The sequence below is a fragment of the Gracilinanus agilis genome, chromosome 4, assembly GCF_016433145.1.
Source record: "Gracilinanus agilis isolate LMUSP501 chromosome 4, AgileGrace, whole genome shotgun sequence".
Taxonomy (NCBI): Eukaryota; Metazoa; Chordata; class Mammalia; order Didelphimorphia; family Didelphidae; genus Gracilinanus; species Gracilinanus agilis.
The window spans coordinates 512,673,386-512,693,784 of record NC_058133.1 but is presented as its reverse complement, the minus strand read 5'-3'; the positions used below and the strand labels follow the sequence as shown (position 1 = coordinate 512,693,784).

At 39.9% G+C, this 20,399-nt stretch overlaps 1 protein-coding gene across 1 annotated transcript in view; it reads right to left on the bottom strand.

The window, feature by feature from the left end:
• The window catches only part of LOC123246891, a 220,504-nt gene that overhangs the window by 139,152 nt on the left and 60,953 nt on the right, over positions 1-20,399 (bottom strand). Inside the window, exon 4 of the mRNA XM_044675672.1 lies at positions 746-2,752. Within this exon, the coding sequence (XP_044531607.1) occupies positions 746-2,752 (2,007 nt within the window). The remainder of the gene's footprint in view (positions 1-745; positions 2,753-20,399) is intronic.

The window sequence follows — 20,399 nt, the reverse complement described above, 5'->3', positions numbered from 1 at the left end:
TATCTAAAATAGAAATCTGAGATTCCTCTTTTGATTCCTTTTATAATTCACACCTTTCTTTAAAAAGCAATATAGTCTTATTGAAAAAGCTTTGGGCTCTCAGTAATCCAGCAGGAGGGTTAACACTGTTCCCCTTTGGCCAAGAATGAAACTGCCTGGTACAGCCAAGGCCGAACCCTTACCAGGGGCATTTTGCCCAGAATTAAAGTAAAATAATGAGGCTCAAAAATATTGTTTAACACCATCAAGGCTGAGAAATTCAGGGGCTTTCCAGCCTAACAAAATGTCCCAGACTTCACTTAATGATAACACATATAGTTGATAGTTTAGCATAGGTTTTTATCTACACCTTGAAGCTTCTAAGGCTTTTGTTTTGACTATAGTAAAAATACTGCTCTGTGTAATTGTGGGAAACTTTCTTGGGCTTTTGGGAGAAGAGGATCTTTAACTTTCTATATAATATACCTTTAGCACTTTGAGCTAACAAGTCGTGCTTCCAATCTGTTTCGTTCTTTACATCCGACAACCACCCTAGGCCACTCAGATAAGTCTCTGGTTATAGAGCAGGATCTCTATATAAAGGTGCTCCCACTTTTATTACATTTAATTAGTTTCTCTCCAGTGTGAGTTATCTGATGGGTAAGGAGGTATTCCTTTGAAAAGAAAGTTTTTCCACATTCATTATATTCAAGTAGTTTCTCTTCGGGATGAATTCTCTGATGGTCAACAAGGCGTCCCTTTCGGCTAAAGGCTTTCCCACATTCATTACATTCAAATGGTTTCTCTCCAGTGTGAGTTCTCTGATGAGTAACAAGATTTCCTTTCCGGCTAAAGGCTCTCCCACATTCATTACATTCAAATGGTTTCTCTCCAGTATGAGTTCTCTGATGATAAACCAGATGTCCCTTATAGCTAAAAGCTATTCCACATTCATTACATTCAAATGGTTTCTCTCCTGTATGAGTTCTCTGATGATAAACCAGATATCCCTTATAGCTAAAAGCTATTCCACATTCATTACATTCAAATGGTTTCTCTCCTGTATGAGTCCTCTGATGGATGATGAGAGTTGTCTTATGCCTAAAGGTTTTCCAACATTCATTACATTCAAATGGTTTCTCTCCAGTATGAGTTCTCTGATGGATAATAAGTTTTTCCTTCAGGCTAAAAGCTTTCCCACATTCTTTACACTCAAATGGTTTTTCTCCAGTATGAGTTCTCTGATGTTTTATAAGGCTATGTCTTACAATGAAAGTTTTCCCACATTCATTACATTCAAATGGTTTCTCTCCACTATGAGTTCTATGGTGGATAATAAGTGTTCTCTTATGATTAAAAGTTTTCCCACATTGATTACATTCAAATGGTTTCTCTCCAGTATGAGTTCTCTGATGAATAAGAAGTCTTTTCTTATTACTAAAGGCTTTTCCACATTCACTACATTCAAGAGGCTTCTCTCCAGTATGAACTCTCTGATGGTCAACAAGTTGTCCCTTCTTGCCAAAAGCTTTTCCACATTCATTACATGTAAATGGTTTTACTCCAGTGTGAGTTCTCTGATGAGTAATGAGATTTGTCTTGCTACTAAAGGTTTTCCCACATTCATTACATTCAAATGGTTTTTCACCCGTGTGAGTTCTCTGATGTCTGGTAAGGTTTCCCCTTACATTAAATGTCTTCCCACATTCATTACATTCAAATGGTTTCTCTCCAGTATGAGTTCTTTGATGGATAGTTAGTCTTTTCTTATGACTAAAGGTTTTCCCACATTCATTACATTCAAATGGTTTTGCTCCACTGTGAGTTCTCAGGTGGTAAACAAGATCTCCCTTCCAGCTGAAGGCTCTTCCACATTGATTACATTGAAATGCTTTCTCTCCAGTGTGAATTCTCTGATGGACATGGAGACTTTCCTTCTGGCTAAAGGCTTTCCCACATTCATTACACTGAAATGGTTTCTTTCCAGTGTGAGTTCTCTGATGGATAATAAGCCTTTTCTTTTGACTAAAGGCTTTTTCACATTCGTTACACTGAAATGGTTTCTCTCCAGTGTGAGTTCTCTGATGGTAAACAAGACGTTCCTTCCAAGGAAAGGCTTTTCCACATTCATTACATTGAAATGGTTTCTCTCCAGTGTGAGTTCTCTGATGTTTTATAAGGCTTTGTCTTACACTAAAAGTTTTTCCACAATCATTACACTGAAATGGTTTCTCTCCAGTATGAATACTCTGATGAGTAATAAGATTTACCTTTTGACTAAAAGCTTTCCCACATACATTACATTCAAATGGCTTCTCTCCAGTGTGAGTTCTCTGATGGATAATAAGTCTTCCTTTATGACTAAAGGTTTTCCCACATTCATTACATTCAAATGGTTTCTCTCCAGTATGAGTTCGCTGATGGTAAACAAGGTGTCCCTTCCAGCGATAAGATTTTTCACATTCATTACACTGAAATGGTTTCTCTCCAGTATGAACTCTCTGGTGTTTAATAAGGCTTTGCCTAATACTGAAAGTTTTTCTGCATTCATTACATTCAAATGGTTTCTCTCCAGTATGAGTATTCTGATGAGTAATAAGACTTTCCTTCCAGCTAAAGACTTTCCCACATTCATTACATTCAAATGGTTTCTCTCCAGTGTGTGTTCTCTGATGGGTAATAAGATTTCCCTTTTTGCTAAAGGCTTTCCCACATTCATTACATTCAAATGGTTTGTCTCCAGTGTGAGTTCTCTGATGGGCAATGAGGTATTCTTTTGAAAAGAAAGCTTTCCCACATTCACTACAGGGAAAGGATTTTTCTCCAGCATGAATTCTTTCATATTGATTTGGGATAATTCTCTCCTTGTAGCCTTTTCTACACTTACTACATATAACAGGTTTTTCTCCAATATGAAATTTTTTATAGGTAAGCTGGAGTCTTCTCTTACTAAAGCCTTTCCTCCATTCATTATAGACAAGGTTTTTCATTTTAATAGGGATTCTCTTGTGTTTAGGTGAACTTTCCCTGGGGATGAAGGGTCTGCCACATTTATTACATATGTAATGTTTCTTTCCTTTCTGAATTTTCTGATAAAAGGTAAAACTTGATCTTCTGTCAATTACTTTTCTATGTTCATCTAGCTTTTCACCAGCATGCATTCTTTTCAACTTAATTAGATCTGAATGGTACTTGAAGGGCTTTTCCCATTTGGTGTACTTATGTAGGTTCTTAACTGAGAAGAACGTATCATACGTATCAGGAAAATTCCTGAAGCTCCTTCCAAGTTCCTTATATTTATGAAGACTTTTCTCCAAAGTTCTTCTTGGAGTGACCAAGGATGACTTCAGCCTGAAACTTCTCGGTAGTGTGTTATGCTGAGGTACTTTATTTAACATTGTTACTAGCCTAGATTGTCTTTCCTGGTTGCCCGTCTGTTTCTCTAAATTATTATCATAAATCCCAATTTCTCTCATCTTGGAATGCCAAATCATATTCTTTTCCAATTTTTGATGAGTTTCCTTCAGAATTAAGTCCTTGGTTTCAGTTCTGATCTCTTCAGTAAATGAATCTGAAATAAATAAAATAAGCCATTAAGCTCTTGTTCTTTATGCTGAGTGAAAGCATGCTCTATTAAAGCAAGTTTTAGATTCCTTCTCATTTCTTAAAAGTAAAGACACTCAATTTCGATCACTCACTTGATCAGTACTCATTTCCCCATTAGATTTCACCATGTGCTAGGCACTGAACACTGGAGATGAAAAGAAAAATAAAAAACAAACTCTTCCCTCAAGGAGATTAAATTCTAATGGAAGAAAAAATACATATATACACACAAATAAATATAGAAAAGATAAAAGGTAGCTAATTAGTCTCTGAGGCCAGAATTGAGTCCAAGGTCTTCCACACTCCAGGATCAGCACTGTACCTACTGGATCACCTAGCAAACTAACTAGATGGATCACCATCTATTGGAGAATAGCTACTAAACCAATGCTGGATCTGTGAATGTGAGAAATAACAAATACAGAGAACCATGGAATGAATTCTATGAAATGATGGAAAGAGAAACAACGGTGCTGGGAAAACATCAAATACAAAGATGGCAACAAGGTAAATGGAAGGAACTACCAAAAACAACTAACACTGAATGTGGCAACATTAAGGAAGATCGAGCTGAGCCTCTAGGAAGAGTCCTTAAAAGACAATTCCCTGCTGAAAAGAAAAGGTTGAAAAGATCAAGGGATATAATGAGAAAGTAGGAAGGAAGAGGAAGAGGAATCTTAGACCTTAACTATCTTAAAATACAGCATCCAAACCATTTAGGATTTTAAAAAGCAGAAAAGACCGAAGGATCAGACTAGATAAGAATGGGTACCCGTTACTACTGGACCATAGAATGAAAAAGAACAACTCCTACAAGCCTAAGAGAATGAAACAGGAAGAAACAGGACAATTATATACATGATATTAACAACAAATGAAAAGGTAAGAGGAAAAAATCCCTCAAAATCTTGAAAAGCATATATTTATAAATAGCCAGCTGGGGCAGATGTATCTATCTTTCTCCTTTGCTGGTAGACTATCAGTGAGGAACTGACTGCAGACAGTTCCAGGAACACTGAATGCACTACGTAGAAATCATTTTCTCATCTTTTCAGTCTCTTTAATTTTTATTCTTTGTTACCAGGGGTGGCCCTGTCATATGGAGCAAGTAGTAAGAGCATTTATAAACAAGAAGGTGATATAAAAGTTGCAAATTGAGACATAATTTTGTGATGTTATGAATGTGATCACCTCACTTTACCAGGCAATATAATTTGTTACAATGGAAGTTAGAGTTTGGAGCAGGGGAAAATGGAGGAGTTAAAGATGCCTTCAAAAAAAGGTCATGAGAAAACATCAATGGACTTAATTAAGTTAATTAAGAGGACTTAAAAGGACACAGGAGAAAACTCAGAGGGAGAGAGAAAGAAGTCAAACAACAACTTTGAATCTAAAACACTGAAGCAATTCTGTATTTTTACAAAGGAACTAAGGAAGGATGTCCTGGAGACTTGTAATTCCATAAGCAATTTTTTATGTTGCTGTTCCTTATATAAAGAAATGTTCATGTGTATTGATGGCATTCAAGTTCAAAAGAACAAAAAATGAAAATTTCAAAGCAAAATGTAAAAGCAAAAGATATTACCTTCTTTTTTAAAAGTACAGTAATTACTGATACATACCAAAAAAGTATTCATTAAGTCAATAACTGAGAAAATGAAAATGTCTCTGGAAATCTGCCATAAAGTCCATTAAATAAAAGGAGAGTTATAAAATTTAATGCTGATGCAGCTGCAGAGAAACAGACATGTTCTTATATAGCTGTGAAAGCTCAAAATAGTACTAAGAAGTAGTGCTTAGACTTAGAAGATTCCACTCTACTAGTGGAACAGGAAATATCACTTGCACTGACCTTACATTCTTTTCTTCTACTTACTTGGACAAGTGCTTGTCCCAACTTCTCCCTCTTGATTCTGAACATTTTCACTCTTGAACCAGAAGATCAAATCTGTTTTGGAAACAGGAATCCCTACAACAGGGAGACAAAAAAAGAAGAGTTCAAAAAGCTATATAAGAATTCAAAATTTTTAAAATGAAATTTTTATGGGTTTCTTTTTTTTTTTTACACTTGCTTTCTTGCTACATTTCATTCTTTCTCCCTATCAGAGAGCAATTTATTTTAACCACCCCCCAAAAAGTTTTTTCAATTAAAAAAGAGAAAAAATTCAGTAAAATAAATCAGTATGTCAAAAAAATTGACATTATATACAGTGTTATAGAATGGACAGTCTACAAATGAGCACTAAAGAAGAAATTCTATTAAAGGAAAATCAGGCAGCTAAGAAAACATACAGGGTCTCTGAATTCTCTGTTTTATAATCAAATGGAGCATGGGTCACAGTTCCAAGTACATAGAAGCTGCATGTCAATCTGGACAATACCCATTTCCCTCCAATTTAAAAAGTTCAAAATTTTATAAATATACCTAAAACAAATGTTCCTATAAACACAATAGAACATAGAAGACTGAAGAGAAAACTTATAATCTCTGCTATGGAAAGTTTTCTTTAAAAAATTATAATACATTCACACACATTCAAGGCTGTCCTTCTGATTAGCAATTCCTTCTGGCCTTCTTGTTCTGTGCATTTCAAAAGCATGTTTGAGAGACTTTCTCTTCTTTCTCTCCATTTACTTTCTCCTTAGCAGCCCAAGCCCTAGCTCCACACTGTCCTCTTGCCCCCACCAAAATGAGAGTGTGAAAATCTCTGATAACTAAAGTGCCTAGTCAACCACTAGGTGCCCTTTCAAGGTGGAAGAGGTGGATTCTTCCTTGGCCCCCTAGTGCCACTCACAGTCTCTCCCTCTGCCAACATCACTCACTAATCTGATTTTCCTTTTTTGAAGTTCATTCAATACAAATCTACCATCTAATCTATGGTTTGGAAGTCTTTCTCTATTGACCTCTGGGCCCTTCCCCTCCTTACTTAGTGAGTTCAGTGCCTGGCTCAGTCTCTCTCCTGCCCACCTGAGGACACACAAACATGGTCAGACCCTTGACCTTGCTGTCATCCACAAATGCACTACCTCCATGCTTGAGAGCCCTGACATCCCCTTTTCCCTCTAGGATCCCCATCTGTGATCCCCTTTCTTTGTCCTCACCATGACCTCCATTCCCATCCCTCAGTTCCCTCCTGGGCCATCCTCCCTGCACTAATTCACTCTCTACCTGTCCCCATGCTGACCCCAGGGAACAATCTGACTTTCCATCTTCTTCTCTCCAGCCCATTGGCTCCAATCCTGGAACTGATCTCATACTGCTAAGACTCAGCCTTGGTTGATCTCACCCTCCAGTGCTCTTGTCCTACTCACCTGAAGCTGAACAAAGCTGGAGAAAAATCACAAAACTGTGCTGACTGGATCCACCACAAATTGATGTTACATCCTCTTTACTGGGCCCTGGGCCCAGCCAGACAAGGCCTTTACACCTCTCTCAGTGGCTCACTATCCTACTGTGAAAGGAACTGCATCCCTACATTCCTAGTTATGTGTCTGAGTTTGAACCAGACGTGATTGAGAGACAGAGAAAAAATGGTTTGAGACAAGGAAGTAGGGCCTCTTTCTGAAGGAACTGGCAAGCAAAAGGTGGCTGAGGGAGTCATGTTGAAAGCACCCACGTGGCTAGTTAGAATAAGTGGGTTTTTTTCCACTATATCTCTCTGCCTTTTCCTATCCATGTGATAATAAAACTTTACGAAAAATAGGAACCAGAGTCCTAAATTTAATTTCTTAAACCATTAGTGAGTGGTTTTTACAAATCCCTTCTTGCCTCAGCTCAGAATCTTGCCCAGTAGTTTACTAAATGTATGAGGTTGTTCACCCAGAGCTCCCCCTCTTCTCCCCTCATATCACTCAGATACTTTCTACCACCATCTTCCCCTTCACCCATCTCACATACTAAGGTGGCTTTTCCCCTTACCAAGGCTAACTCCTCCACATGCACAAGTGATCCGATTACATCCTCTGTTCTGCAGATTGTCCACTTATCTTCAGTCACTCCCTGTCTGCTCCCCCACTGCCTATAAGCCCACCCCCATCTCCCCTGTCCTCCATCAATCTGTGCTGCCTGCTGTCCCTTCTCTCTCCTCTTCTGTGACTAAATTCCTTGAGGAGCCCATCCATAACAGATGCCTCCAACTCCTTCCCTCTCACTCTCTCCTTAACTCTCTACAGGCTGGATTCCAAACTCATCATTCAATAGAAAGTGCTCTCTCTAAAGTCATTGATGATGTCTTAATTGCCAATTCCAACGGCCTTTTCTCAATCCTCTTCCTTCCTGGCCTCTGTAGCCTTTGACATTTTCAATCACAGGCTTCCCCTTAACATTTTTTTCTCCCTAAGTGCCTCTTTGCTCCTCTATTCTCCTCTTACCAATAGGATTCCTCCTTCTCAGTAACAAGAGGTTCCATAGTAGAAAAGGCACAGCCTCACCACCAGAGGAAAGAAGCCAGGGGAGCTCAATTTATACAAAGCAAAGATCTCTTCCATAGAAACTGTTATAGAAGATGAAAGTAATCTGTATACTACCACTATTAGGCTGGTTATTAGTAGTAGTAATCTGAGATATTAATCTGAGGAAGCTTTGGTTTGGTTCCCTAATGGCTGGTGCAAGGACACCCGAGCCCTGTCACTCAGCTGGATGTTATAATAACTGCCCTTCTTTATAACAGCGCCCAAGCAGGATCCCTAAAGGTCAATGGATGGGTAACCCTTTCAGGTCCTACCTGGGGTTGATTGACTATTGGTATTGGGCTCTATCAGCCTTGGATAACTTTCATCTGACTGTGTTGCTCCCTCCCCAGAGTGGTGATGGAATAACTACTCCAGGAAGGTACTTAATAACATTTATCTATGTTGTTTAACAAGGGAAAGGAATGATCAGGAAAGGGTTGGGGAATAGGTGACCCTATCACTAAATCTATGACAATTATCCCTCAGGACTGTAGGCTGTTCAGTAATGCTGGGCTTGTTCTTCACCTCCTCTGGCTCAGCCTGGCCACAGCCAAACTAGAGTAAGCAAACTGTTTGGATGATGCAAATATTGATGATGGTTCCTCCCAGCTTCTTACTGTTAATTGTTTGCTACAGCCTTCAGGAAATTCCACCCTTACCACCCTCTTCTTCTTCTCCTACCCACTTCCTGGATCCCCACCTCCTTGGCCCCTGGGATACCTAAATATCTAGAGATGGTTTAGGTGCCTAAATCTCTAGAGATTCAGAGAGAATCAGAGGATCCACAGGTCAATTAATGTTCAAGATCAAATGTCCAAGGCAAGAGTTTAGGCAAGGCTCAGCCAAAGCAAAGCCAAGGTCCCAAAAGACAAGGGGTGCCAGGGGTCTGTCAGGGGCTCCCAGGGTATTTATATCCTTTCTGCCCAACTGCCTTTCCTCCTGTCCTCATGGCCTCTGGGAACATTCCGATCGCCCAACTGTCTTCACCTGTCAATCAAGGTGTGACTCTCAACTCCCAGAGCTTGAATATAACAAAACATAGACAAGAAACATTTTGACTACTGACCTTAATGAAGGATCTGGCATTCTCCCTATAGGATGTGTGGTCTTAAGTGTCCTTGTCTAATAAGACAAAATGTATTTACACCTTCCTGTGAAGATAGGATTAACTCTCCCCTTGTCTATTTTTAGTTAGTCAAATCAAGAACTTAAAGTACCTCTATTTACCATTAAATAAGAGACCACAGTCACTTACTAGAGCAAATTCACACCTCCAAAGGCCATTGCCCCACCCCTTGGGCAGTGCTAGGCAAACTGAAAGACTGGGATTGGTTCCTGTAAAGTGGAGGAGCTCCAAGAAGTGACTTGAGAAAACAGCTTTTAAAAGGCCAGACTGAGGACTGATTGACTCTCTCTGCATTGGTGAGCCAGACTAAAGGAGGAGATTCTTTCCCTGGATCCTGCATCAGCTAGCTGGGTGAGTAGTGGGCCTTCCTTTCTTGGCTTCTAGAGAGATTGGTTCCAGATTGATTCCTTTTTCTGGCTTTTGGTGAGATTGGTTCTGAAAATTCCTGCCCTGGCTTTGGAGGAGTCTGTGTTGGTGGACCTCTGGCTGAAGATTACTGAGACCTGCCGGGGCTGAACCAGACACCAGAACAGCACTTTAGGTGTTAGGCTACACAACTGTCTACCTTCTCTTACATTTTTCCACTTTCACTCTTTCCACTTCTTTATAAGTAAAGTTTCTAAAAGACATTTTGACTTAAGCTATAATATTTTTAAACTGGCAACTACAATATTATTTTAGAATTCTCATATTTAGTCAAAACCCTAAATTTAAACTCTTATATTCCTCAGCCTACAGCAAATGAGCTTGCAAAGACTCCAATACACTGATACTCAGTCACAGGAGCTAGTATTTCTCACCTATGGAGACCAGGTTCTCATAGTTCTCCAACATCACATTCTTGTACAGGGCCCTCTGGGCAGGATCCAGGTGTTTCCATTCCTCCCAGGTGAACTCCACAGCCACATCTTCAAATGTCACAGATTCCTGAAAGAAACACATTCCAGATTCCTGAATGAAACGTATTCCTGCTTAATCAGGACGACTCCTCTAAAAATATTTCATAACCTCAGATTTGAACTCTTCAAGATCTTGTGACCCATTTTCATTTTTTTGGGAAGGTTTGGATGTCTTTAATTGTTTGTCCTCCTCTGCTTTCTGGTTTATTTCTGTGCAGAAATTATCAAGTGGTTGAGCTTTTTTCTTGGTCTTCTTGTTTATTTCTTGATTGGCCTTAATTGGCATCATTATGTTTTATCTGCCAGAAGGCTGAGTAAGGCAATCTAATTATCTTTGTATGGAGTTAGGGAGCAGTTTTTTGCCTGAGGCTACTTTGTGAGTCTCTTGGCTTCTCTGGGGACCCTCCTGGGGTCTAGCTGTTTTCAGGGTTGAGCCCCCGTGTTCCTAGCCCTAACCCTAACCCTAACCCAAGCCCAGAGCTTGGGACTTGGCCCACGTTTGCTCCTCCACCTAAGATTTTCCCCTGAATCTGAGCAAACTGGGCACTGCTGCTGCTTCTCTCTGCCCCACTCTCGTGTCCAAGGTCTTAGTTTTCCAGCCTCCTGGGGTCTCTGGTCTAGCTGTTTTCAGGGTCAAGCCCCTGTGGTCCTAGCTGGCTTCCCAGAGCCCAGAACTTGGCCCAGGCTTGAGATTTTCCCCTGAGTCTGAGCTCACTGGGCGCTGCTGCTGCTGCCTCTCTCAGCCCCACTCCAAGATCTGAGTTTTCCAGCTACCTGGGATCTCAGGTCTTGCTGCTCTCAGAGGCAAGCTCCTGGTAGTGCTAGCTAGCTGCCTAGAGACTAGATTTTGTGACCCTGCTCGCTCTAACTCTGGAGCGCAGCCTCTGACTCTGGTACTATGAGTGGGTTGGGGGAGGGGTGATCTGCTCCCATTTTGATGGGAGCTATTTCCTCCCCTTATAGAGTGGAAGTACCCAAATCCCACATACCTTCAGATACTGCACCCTATTGTGGGGTCCCTTCTTTCATCTGGATTTTGTTTTCTTGTCCTTTGGATGTACTCTATATCTGTTGGTAAGGAGAGAAAGTTGCCCTGCCTCTACTCTGCCACCAGCTTAACCCAGAACTGGGCTTTTCTTTTAAGCTTTGTTTGATATGAAAAATCAGGGGTTTATCCTGCAGTCCTGTCTTTTGTTATATCTATTCATTGACCTTAGCACATGGTTGAAAGGGAATTTACAATGCTACATTTTCTATGACTGAATCAAATAAGTTTTCATAACCCCAACAATCCAACCAGGAAGACCTATTACTCTCGACCCTTTGCACCCAACTATGATAGTCCAGTTGTGGTTTTTGATAGAATATTGTTCCCTTCTCTTCAAGGCTGCTCCTCATCACATGTATAATTTTTTCTCATCAGAATGGGAAAATAATCTCAGGGATTAGTAGTTAGTAAAATCTTTTTTCATGAATTTTTTCAGAAGTAATATCATCATATAATCCAAAGCCTCTGAAAAGGCTTTTTCTCAGAATTGTACATTAAGAGGATGTTCATCAATTGGGGAATGGCTGAATGGGTTGTAGTATATGTCTGTGGTGGAATACTATTGTGCCATAAGAAATGATGACTAGGAGGATTTCAGAAAAAGCTGGAAAGACTACATGAACTGATAGAAACTAAGTAATAGCAATAATGACAATGATCAACTGTGAATGATTTAGCTATTCTCAACAATATAATGATCCAAAAGAATTATGAAGAAAAAAGCTATTCATATCCAGAAAAAGAACTAATTGGGTCAGAATACGATCAAAATATACCATTTCACTTTATTATCTTCTTTAATTTACTTTTTTGAGAGGTTTTCTTTCACAACATGACCAATATGGAAACATGTTTTACATGACCACATGTATAACCTGTATCAAATTACTTACGGTCTCAAGGAGAGGGATTGCAATGGAGGGAGAGAATTTGGAACTAAAAATATTTAAAAATAAATGTTCAATAAAATTTTACATGTAATTTGGAAAAAATATATTACTGGGAAAAAAATTCTTTATCAGGATTTTGATGCCTTGAGAAATATGCAACCCAGGCCTAGGCCTACTCTTTTCCAGGTTTCTTTCTGTCCTAAGGTTCCATGAATTTTTATTCCTTTCTGGAGGAGTAGTGTCTGCAAGGCTAGAATACAAATGTGGTAACTCTCCCAGTGGAATTATGCATTGGCCAAGGGGGGTTAGGGGAGTTTGGGGAGAGGGAAAGAACATGAAATATGTAACTATGAGAAAATATTCAAAATAAAAATAAAAATGGAAAAAAAATCCAACAACAAATGTGGTAACTTCAATGTCACCAATAACTGAAACATCTCTAACAGATGTAGCAAATTTGTTCTCTTCATTTTTATTCCACCACAAATGTTCTCAGAATGATATAGTTTAAATCTCTAAATATTTTTTTCAACCTTTCTCTAAATATTTTTTTCCACTATTAATTGTTACTATTCACAAGAACAGAACCATAGAGGTGGAATGACCTTCTGGGACACCTAGTCCAACCCAGAACCAAGCAAGAATTCCTAATTCAATCCCCTCCCTAAGAAGTGATCACGCAGTCACTGATCAAAGGCTTCCAGGAAGAGAGAGCCTGCCAACCCCTTGAGGCAGTCCCTTCCCATTTCTATAGCTTAATATCAGGAAGTTTTGCCACATGTTAACCATCAATTTGCTTCTTTCAATGATCATGAATTTCTCATAAGTCTATTGTACCGGGCCAAGCAAAAGAGATCTAGTCTCATTACCACAACAGCCCAATAGCCTGGACCAGTTGTCTCTCATCGTCTCTTACCTAAGTATCTCCTCTGTTCAAAAGATCCTTGAACGAAATGAATTTGAGGCCTTTTACCTCCCTGGATGGCCTCCTCTCAGCATCTCCTGTATCTTCATGGCTGACCTAAAATGGCAGTCTGAGAACTAAACAAAAGATTCCAGCATGGCAGCTCCACGAGGCACCAAAGAATAATTTCTATTTCTCCAACATAATCTTCTCCCTCCCTCTTATCTTCGTTCAATTTTATTTTCATATCAATTATTTTTATAAAAAGATTTTTTTAAATTCTTAATTTAATAAATATCAACTAAATATCAACTTCCATGTATACAAACAAAGGTCAATCCCCATCATGTAGACCCTTTGAAATCTGCCTCTTTATATACAGTGACTTTTGTTTCTCTATATTGGAAATGGCTGTTGTTCACAGAAATGTCAATCAACTCTGTATGTATCCAGGATTAGACCTTGATGACTTTTACTACTGATACAGCTGATACAGCCCTCTCTTCCCCTGTTTATCCAGGACTTTCCAATCTGACTTTTTGCTTCTCTCTCTCTTAGAATTTAAGGCCTTCAAAAACAAGGATAATTTTTTTAAAATCTTTCTACTCTAGCACCTGGCACATGCTAGGACCCTAAGGCTTCTTGAAATAAATTGAAATAAGAAATATCTTGATGGTTGGGAGTCATCTTTGGAAACATCTAGAGATACTATGGCTCTCTTGATCAACAGAACAATAATCAGAAAAGCAAGACAGAATGAAAATACTAAGGCTCAGGTCCCTACATGGAATTTGAGTGAACAGAGACCAATGAAAATAGGAAAGAAATATTAGAGAGAGAGGCTAGAGTAGGAGTCGGCAACCTTTTTGGCCATGAGAGCCATAAACGCCACATTTTTTTAAATGTAATTTCGTGTGAGCCGTACAGTGCTCACAGTGCCGCTCCTGTAACAGTGCCTGAAAAAAAACTGACTTTATGGCTCCTGCAGAAAGAGCCATATCTGGCCCTCAAAAGAGCAAGATATGGCTCGAGAGCCATACATTGCCAACCCCTGGGCTAGAGGAAAAAAATAAAACAAAGGAGAAAAAGAGAATATTTGCACTTACCTGAAACCTGCCAGCCAGGACCCCAGAAGTCCCTTCTTCCTTCTCCTCCAGGCTGCTATCTTGGGGAAGAGCTACATCTGGAGAAATGGGACTGGATGAGGAGAAACAAGTCCTAGGATAGACCAATCCTGCTTTGTGGCTCCTAAACAAAAGCCCTCACTAGCACCCTCATTTCCCAAGTCCTTCTGAGTAATCAATGCTCCTTAACAGACCACTGTTCCACCAACTGTTCTAACCACCAGGCTCATCTCACAATTCCTGTTGGAGAAAGCTATGACAATGTGTATTGTCTACAAGGGTCCTCAACACTGCCCCTAGTAACCCTTTCTTTCACCTTTCCTGGCACCTTGTAGAGCAGTTGTTCCCAAACTTTTTTGGCCTACCGCCCCCTTTCCAGAAAAAATATTACTTAGCTTACTTACTTTTATACTATCACCACTCCCTTACAGTTATTCACCACCCCCAAATGCACCTGTGGCCATCACTGCCCCCCCCATTGTTGCAGCACCCACCAGGGGGTGGTGGCACCCACTTTGGGAATCACTCTTGTAGAGGAATCACAAATGCTGAGCGACTGCCTGAGGAAACTATCTGGGGCTAGAGAATCCTGTCTCCTGAGCAGATGAGAGAAGAGGAAGGAAGAAAGATTTGGGGGTCTGTGCTGTGATGGGATCCTTCCCCTCCTGGACCACTCCTGCAGAAATTCTCCCCCGAGGGAAGGGTTGGGAGGCCCACATTGGGAAGATTCCATTCCCCACCACTAATGCTCCTGGAATTCTCACCCTTCTCTTGATGTGTCAGGGCCACATCTCCCGTGCTCACCCATCTTTTCCATTTTCTCATTGCTCTGAATTCACTCAAGTCCTCTCTGCCCAGCTGGGAAAAGCAGGACTTGCTTCACTGCTGGCAAGCCTAGGACTTGCTCCTTTCTTATCAGATGCTTCCCTGGAGCTGGATGAAAGGTGTTAAGGCAGGTATCCTCTCCTGGGTCAGATTTCCTTCCTTGGGGGAGATCTTACACCACCTTCTCCTTCCACTAAAGCTGGGACTGAGGCCTGTAAAATGACAGTCATGTTACTTTGGGCTCTGGGGACCAGATGCTTGTGTCCACCTGGCAACTATCCCTCTCTCTCCAAGAGCTGGGATTCTAAAGACTCTGTTAGGGGACTTTGAGGCTAGAGAAAGGATAGAAATAGCCGGAAGGGTCTCAAATCACAATCACAGTATTAGAACTCAGAACCTGGAAATGCAACTAGGCAGGTCAGGAATTCCATTCATTTAAGAAACATTTAATTAAAAAATTCATGTCCCACATTGGGACGGAAACAAATACTATGATCAGTAATGTGAAAAAAAATTTGATACCCCTACTCAATTTAATCAGTAATTACTCATTTCAGTGTGATTTAATGAGCATCAATGATTATAATCAGTGGGTTAAGCTAAATAGGAAGAAATTTGAGGTAGTTATCTTAGTTAATACTGGAGGAATAAGAGTAATAGAGATTAGTATTAATGAACCCACCAAGGATTAGGTGATACTTTTCAGGTATCAAAAGATTTTATTATTGTATTCCATCTATTAAAGAGATTTATGCTGTAGTAGTTAGATCTGTTATAAGGATTTATCTCAGCTTGTGCTGCTCTATTAACATTATCCCCCTCACTCCCAAGTCTGTAATGCTTGAAATTAGCTCCTATGCCTTAGCAATAGCCCTCACACCCCTGAATCATTAGCTCCACTCCTAGTGTATAAGTGGACATTTTATACCTTTTGAACTACATTCCCCAGAATTCTTTTCATCTCCCAGCATCCCTTTCCCTGCACCCCCACATTTGCATCTTCACATTATTGTTTATATAGTTCTGTAACTCCTCCCTCTCTCTTTTTTTCCATGACTGCGACTTGGTTAGCAAGCTTTTCTTAGTTATTATTAATAAACTTTATAAAATGTAATAGTTATTATATATTAATTTTAATCTTAACAATTTGGTTACCATGAAGGGATAGAATTCACAAATATTTTTAAATAGCCTAGATAAATTTTACAAGCCTGCGCTCCATCTGCTACTGCTGCTGTTGCTGCTGCCATCAACCACAAGAGCCTGGGAGTGGTTTCTCCTCCTGTTGCATGCTCTTCTGAAGAGCTGCTCTGCTGCCACCTCCCACTGCAATCTCTGAGTCAAGCCTCTGGGCAGAGGGTGATGTATAAAAATCCTCTTCTCCCCTCACCCCCATGTGGGTTCCGAGCCTGTTCTAGCCATTTTCAGGAGGGGAACACAGCGTACAGAAAAAACCATGCTATTCACCCCCCACCCCTCTTCTAGTTTCTAAGCTGAATTCTTAAGCTGACTCTGGGCTCCTGACTGAGAGAGAGTTGCAACTCAGGATTTCTTTTTCCACAGCAAGGGAACTCCTTTGCTGGTTTTTTTGTTTGTTTGTTTTTTTGGTTTGTTTTGAGGGCAGATAGCCCAAATCAGTGGATTTGAAGTCAGTTTTGGGGAATAACCCTGATTTTTTTTCCTTTTTTTTTTCTCCTGACCCAAAACATCAGGGATAGTCTGTATTTCATATTCAAATACTCTATTGTTCTCCCTCAAAGTTTTGCCCCTAGGGAGAAGGAGAAACTCCTAAAAGATTTTTTCTCTCCCTTTGCCTTCAAGTAATTATCTTTTGTTTTGCCATGGAGTTAGCTTTATTTAAGGAGTAAACTCATTACAAAGTGTGGCTTACTCTATGAAAGAGCAGTGTATAACCTATTTCAAACAGCTCCCATTCTGGGAGAGAATTATAGAACTAATGCAGCTCAAAGTTTTGGAGTGTCTTTTCTTACTACTGTTCCTGGGTGAACTGGTCTTTGTGCCTAGCTTGAATAATTTTGAGATTCAGAGGGGAGATTCATCTTCCTACACACCTTTGGCATTTTGGCCTGCCCAATTTCTGCAACTCATCGCATATGGGGGTCATCCACACTATGCCAGTGCGTGTATGAGGAACTCCAGAGGGGTGATGAAATGATAAATACTGGGGAGGGAAAAGAACCTTACTGAGATCTGGAGGTAAATTTTAAACCTTTTCAGACTCCCATTGTTTTATTGCTTGCTAACCATTTTCAGTTTATTCCCCTCCATGATAGCGAACATGTCTTTACTAGAATTGGAAAGGACTTTTGAATTCAATGCCTGTGTTCCTGTCATGCTTATTATATTTTGCTGATTGCTTTAAGGTTTAATTTCTTTTAAGTTTATATATTAATCTAATCAATATCTTTCTGTTACATTGAATCATTTTAAGCTACTATGTTTTTGCCCATTAGGTATATATTCTGTTATATGATCTTTATTTGTGCCTTTCTCCTATGACTGTATGGAAGGAAATATTGTAAAAGCCCATAACTCCTTATGTATCCTTGATTTGTCACTTGATCTATTGAGGTCACATGTTGCCTTAACATTCTTTTAGTTCCTTTTTGCCTTTGTTAATGGTCACATAGATGATGGATTGACTCCATCAAAAACTGGTTATATAACCTGTATACAACCTTTGAAGAATTTAATGTGCTAAATATCTCAATTGATTTGAAGGGGTCTTCAGAAATAATTTTTTAGATATCTAGTAGCTTCTGGAATTATATATATATATAAAAAGAATATTGAATTAAAGGTAGAACAAAATAGAAGTTCCTGCCAAAAAGCATGAAGCCAAAAGTAGCTTCTGCATGTATGATATTTTAAATCTTCAGTTTAATCTACTTCCACCAGAACAATCTAGATTTTGGGTGACATTTTAGACCAAATAGGTTTTCATCAGCAGTAAAGAGGTTTGTGTTTTTTCTAGGCTCTTCTGCCAAATTTTGGAATAATGGTAGTAAATGACCTTTGCTTTAAAACCACACCTTTCTAAGGGTCACCATCACTGAGTTCTTGGACCCTAGTATGTTGCTGACCAAAGCCCTGCTGAGATGGCCAGATGGATGGCAGAAGGCTCAATACCTTACTGACAGGGTCTCAGGACAGGATAAGGGTGATTGATGACCTGTGAAAAGGCCAGCGGACAAAATAGCTCTGGATGATATAGGTGTCCCTTAGTCTCTCAGAGGAGCTCCCCCAATTCTGCAGAGACCAGTCATGGAATTGTACCAGCCCATTCTATTTTTGGTAACTTTCCAAGTGTTATAAACCCTCTGAGACCCTGAGAAGAGGGTTCCTGGACTGTGAGTGAGGTCTTGGACCCAGTTGATTACTGACCACCAGATTCCCTAATGAATTGATTGATTGTGCCTGAAGCTCTGACTTGGTGACTTTTGTTACAGATAGGATATTTTTGGGCCAAAAACAATTCCCAGAACGTGGGGCATGTAGGCATGCTTTTTAATGCACCCTCACCACTTTCTCTCTGTCTCTGTCTCTCTCTCTCTCTCACACAGACACACACACACACAACTACTTATAAATTTCTCATGAAGTGCCTCCAGGAATTTAGTCATTAAGGACATCACTTTAATTATTCAAACTAAAGAAACTAATTCTCTCTTATATTAGCAACTAAACTTACTAAAAAACACTTTAAAAAGTGTCCCTTGTAGTCAAACTCTTCCCCTTACCCTATGAGCTCCATTTTTTTAGCTAAAAGCATCTTGTTGGTCCACACTTTGTCACCAAGGACCCTTGGCACAGGGGGCACAAAGACAAAACACACGGAAGGAGCTCGTGGGTCAGGAGGGAGACAATATCACAGGTCTATGCAAAATGGATTTAAGGCAATATTAAAGGAGGGACGGGGGCAGCTGGGTAGCTCAGTGGATTGAGAGCCATGCCTAGAGACGGGAGGTCCTAGGTTCAAATCCGGCCTCAGACATTTCCCAGCTGTGTGACCCTGGGCAAGTCACTTGACCCCCATTGCCTACCCTTACCACTCTTCCACCTATAAGTCAATACACAGAAGTTAAGGGTTTAAAATAAAAAAATAAAAAAAAAATTAAAGGAGGGAACATTTCAGCTGAGCCTTGAAGGACACTAAGGATCCAGGAGGCAGAAAGGGCATGCCAAGCATGGGGTACAGTCAGTGCAAACACACAGAGACTACAGAAGGTGAAGGGCAAAGGCTGGTACTGCTGGCATATCATGTACCTGGAGAGAAATAAGGTAAAAAGTGGAGGAAGGGAGGTTTGAGTCCAGCTGGGAAGGGCTTTAGCTGCTAACACTTGAGCTGATATTTGCTCCTGGATGTAGCAGTGATCCACTGGACTTTCTGGAGTGAGAGAGTGCTACAAAGCCAGTTGTGTGGACAATGGATCAGTGAGAGAATATTCTACCTCCAAAAAGCTGCTGGGTGTGAGAGATGTATCCTTTATCTACCTACCTGAAAATCATTGGTAGCACTAAAATTGGAAAATAAAAGAATTGACATGGTTGATATTTGTTCTAAAACTAAAATGAAAATACTCTGCCCCTTAAAGGGGCTTTCCTTAATTGGCATGGAATGTTAACAAATTTGCTGTCTTATTTAACTACTGAAAATTCTTATTTTTTATTATTTGTATACTGAAATTTCTTAAAGCAGCTTCAAAGAACAGCAATAAAAAAGCCTGTCACTTGTACTTCTTTATACAATACCAGATGGCTCTATACTAGATTTTTAGAAGTCACTAGGTGTGATTGGTAAAATACCAATGGAGACAGGATAAGGAATTTTGCCTATTGAGATAAGGTTTTTCCATTGGATTATTTTAAGTTCCATGTTCTAAATGCATAGTGCTGGGCGTGCAAAAATTTTCTCCTGCATTATGAAAGCTGCAAACCAAGTAATAATACAAGTTATTAAATGACTGGTGGTTGGAAAGAACCATAGCAGAATCCTTTTGAGATCTTTGTCTATGAGGTTCCTCAGGACTTTTTGATTGAGCAGAGAGCTATGAAATCTTAAACTCTAGCACTTCATTTTAAGGAACCAGGACCTCTCTCAGACAAAGCAGAATCTTATAGGAATTCAATTTGATATGCTGCTAACTTTCAGCTTTTTAATCCTTGTAGAGCTATCAATACACATTTCTTGAAAAACGCCAGCAGCTCAATGAGATGTGACTAGTGTTAGGACCTCCCAACCAAACTAAATAAAATATTTTCCAAGTTACTTTCTTTTTTTCTTTTTCTTTCTTTCTTTTTTTTTTTTTAAAAACCCCTACCTTCTGTCTTGGAGTCAAGGCAGAAGAGTGGTAAGGACTAGGCAATAGGGGTTAAGTGACTTGCCCAGGGTCACACAGCTAGAAAGTGTCTTGAGGCCAGATTTGAACCCAGGACCTCCCGTCTCTAGGCCTAGCTCTCAATCCACTGAGGCACCCAGTTGCCCCCCCCCCCAAGTTACTTTCAAATAGAGTATAATTTCATTT